At 34.4% G+C, this 12,014-nt stretch overlaps 1 protein-coding gene across 1 annotated transcript in view; it reads right to left on the bottom strand.

Annotated features, from left to right (window-relative positions):
- Ak6 (adenylate kinase isoenzyme 6) overlaps positions 1-9,284 on the bottom strand; it is a 33,273-nt gene extending 23,989 nt beyond the window's left edge. Inside the window, exon 1 of the mRNA XM_089102179.1 lies at positions 9,173-9,284. Within this exon, the coding sequence (XP_088958305.1) occupies positions 9,173-9,218 (46 nt within the window). The 5' untranslated portion in view covers positions 9,219-9,284. The remainder of the gene's footprint in view (positions 1-9,172) is intronic.
- Between the last annotated feature and the right edge of the window lie 2,730 nt (positions 9,285-12,014).

Genomic DNA, 12,014 nt, shown 5'->3' with positions numbered 1-12,014 from the left:
GGGCAATTTCTTTTTTAATCCTTGCAACAAAAATATTCAAAAATATAAAAAGAGTATTTTGCAAAAGAAATACAAAAAAATGGTATTTTATAACCTAGTGGGTGTCAAATCCCCCACCCCCCCAATTTAAAAAACTGGAAGCATTAATTTTTATTTGCTTTAAGTTTCAATTTTCCTCTTTAATTGCATCCAATAAAAATAAGTTCATAATATATATTCTGGGCTTTCACCCTCTGCCTCACCATGCAAACCCAATTTCATTTAAACTTAACAAAAACATTGCCATGCTATGGAAAAAAAATATGCTAAGATTAGAACTGAAGTTTTTTTTTTTTGACTGGTGGAAAACCCTATTTAATCAAGAGAAAAATTACAACCAATTGAGCAATTTCTTGAAGACAAAAATTACCCAAATACATCTAAAATTATTAAGTCATTACAAAGAAAAATGAAACCAAAAAGTAGCAGTGTAAAACCTTCAAATATGACAATTCTAGTTTCCTAATTCCAGAATTTCCCTCAATTGAGAAATGAGACCATTCTAATAGAATAAGACCAATTGTTTCTTCAATATTTAAGCACGTATGAAATTAGCATGTACCCTTTTCTGAAAGATGATATAGTCATTGTATGTCCAGTTCTCAAACAGAGAATGGTATTAGCAATTTTTCATTACCATAGATCAGGTACTGGGGGATATAATACCAGGCAATTGTCAAAACATTTGCATTTGTAGTAGCAATGCAGGCCTTATTAATATCAATTGAAAAAAAATTTCCCATAAAATAAATTTTTCAAAGAAAAGTTAAGAACTCTATTAAACAAAAAACGAACAAAAATAGAATCAAATAATCTACCAACAGAATAATCAACAAAAACAGAAATTACAATAAATAATTGAGACAAACTCAAAATGAGAGAAATTAACATGAGTAGGGCTCAAAACCCCCATGCCTTCCCAAGGCCAGAACATAATTTGCCTCATTTTGAGTTTGAAAAGTGAACAAAAACAGCTGTTTTTGGTTTTTGCCAAAAACAGAATAGAAAAGGGTCTTCTGTTTCATTCAAGCCCCATCTTTTTTTCTTTTTTTTAATTTGTTCAGAAAAACAGAACAGTGCCTTTTATTAAAAGTGGATTTAGGATACTTTGTCTGAGAGTACAAGGGTTTGAATCCTAGTGTACCCAATTATTTGGTTTGGGATGGGGGTCATTGGTGTGACTCTGTAAGCTTAGCCAGAGTTGACACAGCTTTAAATGGGTACCTGGAGAAATTCCCTGAACAGGAAGGATGTGGTGTCAGGAAGGGCACACCCTTCCTGAACAGAAAGGGTGTGCAAAAGCACATGATGGTTTCCCCCCCCCCCCATTGCACTTCCTGGCTGAAGGGCCAAGAAAGAGAGATCAGCACTGCTGGTAGGGACTGTAAAGTGCAATGCTGTATTCTTTACCTTTACCTTTCTGTTCCTTTAGAAGAGCTCCTCTCCTATAGTGTTACCCAAAAATCTTTCTTCTCATGCCTATTTTTTCTACATGTTCATACATTGTTATGACTTCCTTTAAATTGATACTCAAAGAGGAAGATAAGGAAAAAATAACTGAAAGCCATCTAAAGGCTGCAAAATAAGCATTGAGGATTCAGAAAATTAAATACATGGAAAAATATGAACAAAACATGAAGACCTGTTTAATTAAGACTTTCTATAGATCTGTTTTGGTAAAATTCTAGCTACTTTTTGTTATCTTGGAAAGCAGGTAGTTTAGGAAAATGAAACTTTCAGTAATGAATCCAGGGACAAAAACATACTCTGGGGAGGTAGTGCCAAGCTCCCATGTTAACCCTCTTCTGATATTTCTGTCTTAGAAATTTGTCTAATTGACAGGTCTATTTATTGAAATTTTGACAAAACAACATTTTACCTTAATTTCCAGTTATCAGTTTCTTTTCTCTGGTTTTAGTTCTTAAAATGTAATTCCTGTCATTTGAGTAGAATTTATAGCCATATCAATTGTTTTTTCTAAATTTAGGAAAGATCTTTGAAACCTCATAAATTGGGATTGAGTAAAGTTGTGAAGCTGAAAAAATTTTTTTTTACTTCATTTAAGCAGAAGATCTGTTTTATAAGGTTTCACTTTCATAACATAAATATTTTTAAAGGTCACCAAAGGTCACTGCCCTCTAGAGCAAGAAGGAGTTGAGGTACTTACTTCAAAATACCTTCCCAGGACATACTTTAGTATGTTGACCCATCCCTAAGTTTCATTTTTCCTAACCTAACCCCTTTCCAGGAGAACAAAAAGCAGTTAAACTAGAATTTTACCCTTGCTTTATTTGTTTATTTTATTCAATAAAGGAAAAAGCCAATTACTTGTCACAATACAAACACAAGAAATGGCAGCTAAAACAGCAACACTGCAAAACACAAAACAAAAATAAAACAAAAACAAAAAAAATATTCATCAGTAAAAAACAACTATATTACACAAACTGTTTTCCATAGAACTCAGCTTCAATGAGAGCACTCTTAAATGTTTGCACTGAAACTACAGTATCAGGTAGGCCTCAACTCAGCTGAAACAGTTTATATGAGTTTTGTCAAGTGGCTGAGTAATGACTAAGTTTGAAGAAATCAGCCCAGTCCACATTATCAACACCCTTCATAAATGGAGTGTATTGATCAGGTCAATCCTATATCATTAAAACTCCAGAGAAGGAAGTCCCAAACATTGCAGTCAACACTGATATGGTAAATGACTCAAATATGGCACAAACTTTGACACCCAATGTTGAACCTTTTCAGTTTTATGCAAGTCACATTTCCATGTTGGATACCACACAGAGGAACTTATTCTAAGTAATGAAGTACAAAACATTTTTGATGGTTTACAAACATGGATTTCTATTTACACCAATCATTTAGGGCATTCAGATCCTCTTGAATAAGGGCAAGGCCTACCAGGGAGGTAACACTTTTATATTGTCTGCAAACAGTTTGACAGTGGAGTGATGAAATACTTCAGGCAAATCATTGACAAACACACAAAATAACACTGGGCCCAAACAACTGCCTTGTGGCACACCACTGAAAACCAACTCTTACTTGAAAGTTGACTGCTGACTATAGCTGCCTGGGAATGGTCTGATTAGTAATCTGTAATCCACACTAAAGTTCTACTGCCTAGCTTTTACTTTTCACATTTTTCAAGCAACAAACTAACTGAAACTTTGTCAAACGCTTTACTGAAGTCAATGTACAAGCAATCAAACTTCAAACCAAAATCAGCCATATTTTTGAAATCTTTTACAACTTCTAGCAACTGCATATTGCATGGCCTGTTTTATCGGAAACCATGCTGTGACAGATGCTATAATTTATTTTGCTTTAAGTAATCCTGTATCTAATATACAATAATCTTTTCAAAAACTCTTGAAAAAACTGAGGTGTTTGAAATTGGACAATAATTTCGAAATTGGGACATAGATCCTCCTTTATGGAGTGGCTTTACAACTACTTTTTCTACATTTGCAATTCCAAGCTCTTTTATATGCACACCACAAGTCTTCATTTTTTCCAATATATACTGTCTCCATTGTTTATTTTTATCACTTATAACATCAAGTACAAATTTTGGCAGTTGTCTTCTTTTCCTTGAACCTTCTTTTATGTAATAATGTGGAAGAAACCTTTCACATGCTTCTTTTATAACCTCTTGGATGAACTCAAAAGCAACATCCACATCTGCATTTTTAGACTGAAGCTCCTCAACAATAGAAATGAAATGGATAAAGTCTTAAATTTCATTGTAATGACCCATGCTGTAATCATGTTAAAATTTAGAACTAGAGTTCACTGCTGCACTTACATTCATTGATAGAGACATAACTACATGGTTGCTTTTACCCAGAGGTGGCAGCATCTTAAGGTCTAGTATGTCATCTGGAAATTTCATGTTTACCAAATCTAGTACATGTGGAGTGGAATTACTTCTGAGTCTTGTGGGTTCAATAACATGCTCGTACAGAAAAATATCCTGTAAGGTTTGCACAAGTTTAAAAGCAAAACTCTGGTCCATCCCTGACATAGCTTGGGATAACCAGTCAATATCAGGCACATTGAAGTCACCAAGAACAAGAATTTTGAGGAAACAGACAAAAGGTATGACAGATAACTCAGCAGGCAATCATCATTTAACATACTAAATTCATTTCTGGGTGGGCTTTGATATATGCCTACAGTCCTCACATTTTGGGATACCCCTGGCAACTTAACTTCCATACTAATTACTTCACTTAATTCCCAAGTAAAAGAAATATCAGCTTCTGAATATTTTAGTTTTGATGATGACAAAACATAAATACAAACTTTTCTTTTCAAATGCTTGTTGTATGCAATATTACAACTACTCAGTTGACAGAAATGTGTTTTGGGATTGAGGCAGTGCTTTGGAAGCATCTATGTCACCATAACTGATGAAGCAAGAGTTGGCGGGGCAGGATTGGTCCTTTATCACTGAGAATGATTTTTATAAATTGTTGAATACTATTGATAAAATATTTCAAGTGTACTCATGTAAAATGACTGTAGTAGGTTTGGCTTGTAAACACAAAATTAGACCATTTGTAACCAAAAAAAAAAGGAAATCAAGAAATAAAAAGAAAAGGTCTTGGTTATTCTATAAGCAGAATATCCACAATAAGAACCACTACACAAGATATACCAAGACACAAAATCAAGTCAGAAATCTATCCAGAAAGTTATTTGAACAGCATGAGGAGGCTGTAGCAGCAGCAAGCAAGTTAAATCCAAAACGCTTTTGGAATTATGCTTCAGCCCGTAAACCTGGTAGACACTCTGTTACGCGACTTAAAGATAATGACCGTATAATAGATGACCCAATAGAAATTGCCAATGCTGTAAATAGGCAGTTTACATCTGTATTAACTCCACCTGATAATGCCCCTCTTCCAGACCCCCCCCCCCTATACCATCATAACCCCTATGCCCCCAATTACAGTCAATAGGGTAGATGTAGTGGCACGCCTAAAAAAGTTGAATCCAAATAAGTCGGTGGGATCTGATGGTGTGCACCCAAGGCTTCTTAAAGCATTGCATGTTGAACTATCAGGCCTGCTCACTCACCTTTTTCAGAAATCCCTTGATGAAAAGTGTATTTTGCAGGATTTGCGCCTAACCAAGGTAACCCCCACGCAGGTGAGTACCAAGAAAGTTGATGCAAACAAGTATTAAACAATCAGTGTCACTACTTCAGTCGGGACTCTGCTAAATGTAACTGTTAGCACTGCAATGCTCTAACACTTGAAACCCAAGTAAGTCTTTTCATCAGGTCAACATGGCTTTTTGTTCGGTCGGTCGGTTGAAACAAATTTGATTGATTCTTATAATTATATCACCAATCTTCTAGACCAGGGGTTCCTAGTCGACATCATACTACTTGATTTGGCAAAGGCGTTTGACAAAGTCTGCCATAAAAGGCTTCAAATCAAGGTCTAAGCTATTGGGGTGAGTGGTGGTGTGGTTGAGTGGGTGATGCAGTTCTTAACAGATAGGAAACAGATGGTTAAAGTATTTGGCAAGGATGGAAGGACGTTTTTCTCCAAGGTGGCCACTGTTGGAAGTGGTGTCCCCCAGGGCACAGTTTTGGGTCCAACTTTATTTAATATATATATAAATGACATACCAAAAATCCTAAACAACAAAGTAAGCCTCTACACTGATGACTCAAAACTTATCAGTCGTGCAGACACAGTGGAGAATATTAAGTTGATCCAACTGGACCACAATACATTCACTCACTGGACTAATATTTGGAGGCTTGAATTCAACACATCAAAATGCAAGACTCTCCACCTTGGGAAGAAAAACCCACACACTCAGTACCATATGGATTGTAGGGATGGGTCCCAAAATGCCATTTCCAGCAGCCATGCCGAGAGAGATCTTGGTGTCCTGGTAGACGACGAAGTGAATTTTCATATTCATGCACAAGCGACTATTGCAAAGGCTAATCAGATATTGGCCTAATCAAAAGAATGTTCACTAGCAGATCTTCAATTGTTATGACAAAACTATACAAGAGTCTAGTTCAACCAAGGCTAGAGTTTGGAATGTGGATCACATGCCCAATCAATAAGACAAACCAAGCAGCTCTAGAATCAGTCCAGAGGAGGGCAATGAAATGTATTAGAGACGTCTATGATGTCCCTTATCCATCCCGTCTCCGTAAGCTTAGAATACCATCTCTAACATATCATCGCAAACGAGGCGATGTGATAACAGCATACAAGCTCCTAAATGCTGAGGATACCATTCCTGGCCTTTTCCAACTGGACAATTCAAACAGAACTTGTGGTCATTCTCAAAAGCTTTTCTGGAAACAAGCCAACACCAGACTAAGGAACAAGTTCTTCTCAAATAGAGTTGTCAGCTTGTGGAACTCCCTTAGTGAAAAAACAGTAACCTCTACCAGCATGTATGCGTTCAAGTCATCAGTGGATAGGGAGTGGCTCAACAAACCGTGGTGCACCATTTGGGACGCCACAGATGATGATTAACTATCATCACTGAAGCTGGCAGACACAGGATTTGTCCTATTGCTAGCAAGTGCGATTTAAGGTAATAACTATATCAGGCTACTGTAAATTTACCTGAACTGTAAAGAATACAGTTCATCAACTTAATTTGAAAGTACATCAGCATTTGTATACAACATAGAAAGATTATTCTTCCATTTCATGCCTGGAGGGGGCTGCTTGTCCCTAATATTACTTTGAAAAACATTATCTTCTAACTGTCTATTTATATTGGTTACATTGCAGGGTATAACATTTAGGCTAATGTTCCATTGCAGCTGGAAGGTCTGCACAAATCTGACCATTTTTTGGAACTATAGAGTTCCCACACATAACCAAATCATCTTTGCCCTGTGCACACCTGACCTGCAACTCCTCATATAACTTTGCTCTTTTCTGATGGTCAGTCTTGGAGACAACATTTTAGAACTGAATGATACTTGACCCTTTTCTTTTGTAAGACTTTTGTAAAAATCTGCTTCTCATATTATAGTAAAATTTTATTATAATAATGTTTTGTCCATCCTAAGGCTATAGGGTAAGACACCCAGTAGTTGGACACTTTAATCACTCTGAAAACTTTTTGACATTTAAACTACTCTAATTACTGTATTATACCACCTAGAAACTTAATTTTTTTACAGTTAAAATCCTCTTTCTTTTGTGAACAAGTAGGTTACTAATTCAAATAGTTTTGCCTAGTACAGCGCCTCCTATTATTGAATTACTAACAAGTGACAATTCTGCCTAAAGTCGGACATACAAATGGCTCATTGTAAATAGTTATGATGCAATATTGCCTATTTCCAACCAGCAATCTCCCTATTCATGGCCACCAGTAACGAAACTGGTTTTCCCAGTCTTGTTTTCTATACGCTGTAATCTCGGCCAGGATAATTTCAAAATAGCTGCAGATTGTAAATCACCATTTCGCAAATGAAAAATTAATTTTTAAAGGTTTATTACAAATTTGTATAACAAATTTGATTTTCAGAGAGGATAATAATTCAGATTGGAATTATTGAGAAAAGTGATTATCCTTGTTATTCAATGTGAGCATGTACCGATCAAGGATTTTTTTTTTGGGGGGGGGAGAGTGGGGGGGGCGAAATAGGTGGATCCAATAAAAAAAAAATTAAGGGGCGCAAAATAGGTTGATCTGATAAATTTGCATTAGGAGTAAGTTTAATTCATGCAAACTTGAGTTAATTAAGTAAATTACGCTCTTTTTTATGCTCTTTAAGAATATAGCAATCATTTTTGTTGGAAATGAATTTTAGCCCCCACCCCTAGATATACCAATTCAGGGTATATATTTGCACATTAGGGGGGTGGGGGTAATTTTACTTCTGATGTAAATGAGAGGTAAGTTTCAACTTCCCCCCACCCCCCTAATGTGCAAATATATACCCTGAATTGGTATATATAGGGGTGGGGGCTAAAATTCATTTCCAACAAAAATGATTACTATATTCTTAAAGAGCATAAAAAGAGCATAATTTACTTAATTAACTCAAGTTTGCGTTAATCAAGCTTTACTCCTGATGCAAATTATCAGATCAACCTACGTTGCACCCTGTAATTTTTTTTTACATACTCCACCTTTTTTGCCCCCCCCCCCCAAAAAAAATTCTTGATCTACACCTGCCGTCATTGGATAATAAGGATAAACACTTTTCTCAATAACTACAATCTTAATTATTATATTATCTGAAAATCAAATTTACATAAAAAATTTCTTATATTGATAAACCTTTTATAATTTAATATTTTGTTTGACATCATGAATCATGAATTTGTCAAAACATGAATTAGCAGGTTCTGCATATAGGCCTAGCAACAAGGGGACGAAAACCTGTCTCATGAAGGTTGACAAAAGCTGATAACAGGAAATCAATGAACAGAACAAAGCAATATTGCGTAATAACTATATACATGAGCGATTCCTATATGTCCATCTATAGGAAGATTTGACACTTCTTAGTAAATTTAAAAATAGGAAGCGCTGTACAATCGAAACTATTTGAATTAGTAACCTACTTGTTCACAAAAGAAACAGGATTTTAACTGTAAAAAAATTAAGTTTCTAGGTGGTATAATACAGTAATTAGAGTAGTTTAAATGTCAAAAAGTTTTTAAAATGATTAATGCATCACAGGTGACCCAAATTAGAGACTTTTGTCTGTGAATAGGATGATGATTCATGCCTATCAAAGATTCTGTCCGAGAATAGGCAGGTGGCCGACTACTGGGTGTCTTACCCTATCTTGCCCAGTTATGGGGATATAGCCTACACACTTTTACAGTACCAGTCATTATAGAAAGTGTTGATTGAGCAGCCAAATGGTACTATACAAATTTTTTGCTATTATATTGCTGCCTTACATAATACCACAGATTAGAATGTTGTCTTCAGCTCTTACAACTTTTGTAGACCAACTTTTTCTTAGTCCAAAGAAGAAAACCATTAGATAGAACTAGCCTGTATTGAATGATTTGGGGATTATGGTTCAAGAGGGGATTCTAATTCAAAATAAAAATAATTTTCAAGCTACTCAAACTTATCTGCAGAGAAGTTTTACCTGTGACAAGAATATTCGGAAGACCTCTGGTACCAATTCCAGGCATATTTTCCTTATTCAAATATTAGCGCTTAAATGGCATAATTGTCGGCCTTTAAGTTTTCAACTGCTTCTATGATGGTTGTCCATTCTCGCTAGACCCCGACATCACGCCAGCAAACTTTATTTAGTGGATGTTAAAAAAATGCCACCTTGCTCCAATCAAATTTTATATCTTAGACTCAAATTCAAATATATATATATATATATATATATATATATATATATATATATATATATATATATATATATATATATATATATATATATATATAGATAGATAGATAATTTTATTCACCCACTCGATACAAAACCACAAATGGCACGAATGGAGTATAAAGAAGAAGAAAAAAAAAAACAAAAAAACACTTAACTGCAAAAACAAATATATATATATATATATATATATATATATATATATATATATATATATATATATACACACACACACACACACAAACAATATATATATATATATATATATATATATATATATATATATATATATATATATATATATATATATATATATATATATATATATATATATATATATATATATATATATCAAATTATAATCACCTACGGAACAAGTACTGAAAAAACTCTCCAAAAGTGACCCCGCGTACCTCAGCACCTCTAGACGCAATATGTTGTACTACTTAGTCGCTCCGAGTCAAAGTACTTTGCTCCGGCCAATAAATTATACTAGAGCGTGATCAAAGTATAATCACCTACGGAACAAGTATAATCACCTACGGAACTTGTTATTTAGTCGCCAGGTTCGCATCGGTATGGAATCGTCTCCGGAGACGCGGACAAAAGGTCACTTTTTTGTGTGGTATAATATATATATATATATATATATATATATATATATATATATATATATATATATATATATATATATATATATATATATATATATATATATATATATATATATATATATATATATATATATATATATATATATATATATATATATATATATATATATATATATATATATATATATATATATATATTTATATATATATATATATATATATCCATGTTGTCTGCTCTTTCAATTTTTCCAATAATAGATCTATTCTTATAATTACGAAGCATTTCTTTTAATTAGACTCCAGTGTCAAAGTGAATGCGAGAATGGGTCTTAAATCAAAAATCCATAGGTGTAAAAAATTCGTTTGAATTCGTTGGATTAGAAAAACTAATCCTTGTGTTATGTATTTGTATTTTGTGACGAGGAAGACCCGGAGGACAGACTGGCCATCAAAACCTTGCTTTAAAGGCAAAATCTCCATAAGAAGACATAAAACGGCTCAATGGCATCATTCAATAATTTCTTCTGGTGTATTGAAATATTTTTAAATTAGGATTAATGGTCCCCTGCTTTGGCATGTGTAATAATTTATTCCGGAGGGCAAGGAGGGAGTCGTCAAAACAGAAAAATATACAAATTAAACGAAGATTAAAATGCACTTCGAAACACTTTCAGATTAAGAGATCTTAGAAGGCACGGGTTAGTAGGTTTTTTGAATTATTTGAAAGAACAATTTTTTTTTCTTATGCCAAACAACTAAGGACAGAAAATTTTTAATCATAAGCTGTGTGAAGCACGGCTGTTTGGAGTAAAAATACCATCGTACTTTCTTCTTAAGTATTGGATTTGTTAATAGCTCAGGTAAAGTATTTCAAGAACCCTGTATAGAACAAAGTGAGCCTAGGAATTCACTTTCTCGTCCCCGTTGGATTTCGGTTTCCAGGGGTGACGTGAAAAACAGAATTCACCGACAATGCCACCTGACCTTCCAGATCTCCGTAACTGATTTCCATCCGAACAAAATTTTTGCCGCTCTGTGGCATACTGAGATCACTTGAAAAATTGAAGCTGCGAGTCCTTAATCCAAGAATAAAATTTCAAGAAAAGAAAATTGTGTTATTAAATACACTAGAAACTACATCACAGGGATGGAATAGCCAAGGGAATGACAAGTTACGACTAGTGACTCGAGACAGATCTTAAAATCGAATCAATGAGAAAACTAATTTTTTTTCAACTAAAAGCAGGTAACTATATTATAGCTTAAAACGGACAGAAATCGTACGGTACGGGAGGGCGCTGCCCCCTCCTCAATCCATCGATCTTGACGCTAAAATTGTTTAGTACTTCAAAAAAGCTTCTTATTCTAATTAAACGGCCCTTGTGTTTCAGGAGTCATTTTTTAAAGAACTGGGACAAAAAGTCGAAACTTAGCGTAAAGAACAAGGTATTGAGGAGGAGAAGAAGGCAGCCACCCTCAAACCCCCTGTATATGGAATAATTTCTTTTCGTTGCAAGTTTTAATGTTGCTTCTTACTTTCAGTTGAATTTGTTTTTTAATTCTGATCGTTTTTCAAGTATTGCCGGTTAATCCGCCTCTCCTGTTGAGTAAAGGTGGTACAAGTTTCTTCGAAATTGCAGCTCAAAGCAGGTTACCGGGCGATTGACTTAGAAAGTTCACTAACTGTATACTGCGTTGAATATTCTTCTAATTAAAAATGAAATAATGCTGAATTTACAGGTGCTAAATTTATCATTTTATTCTTCTAATATCAAATGAAATGTTGCTGATTCTGAAGTTGGTCTGTCATCCCCATATATACGACGTTACTATTATTCTCTATGACCACACTGCCTTTTCTATGACGAAAACAATAAGAATTCCAAATAGGGATAGGTCCTTTTATTAGACAGTGAAACGAAAATATAAAACAAAATATTTAGAGTCTTTGTTTTAGAGTCTCAACACAGTAT

This window comes from Artemia sp. Qi Xiang Cuo, chromosome 16, assembly GCF_049724085.1.
Source record: "Artemia sp. Qi Xiang Cuo chromosome 16, ASM4972408v1, whole genome shotgun sequence".
Taxonomy (NCBI): domain Eukaryota; kingdom Metazoa; phylum Arthropoda; class Branchiopoda; order Anostraca; family Artemiidae; genus Artemia; species Artemia sp. Qi Xiang Cuo.
The sequence above is the reverse complement of the archived record's forward strand: the minus strand, read 5'-3'. Positions and strand labels throughout refer to the sequence as shown.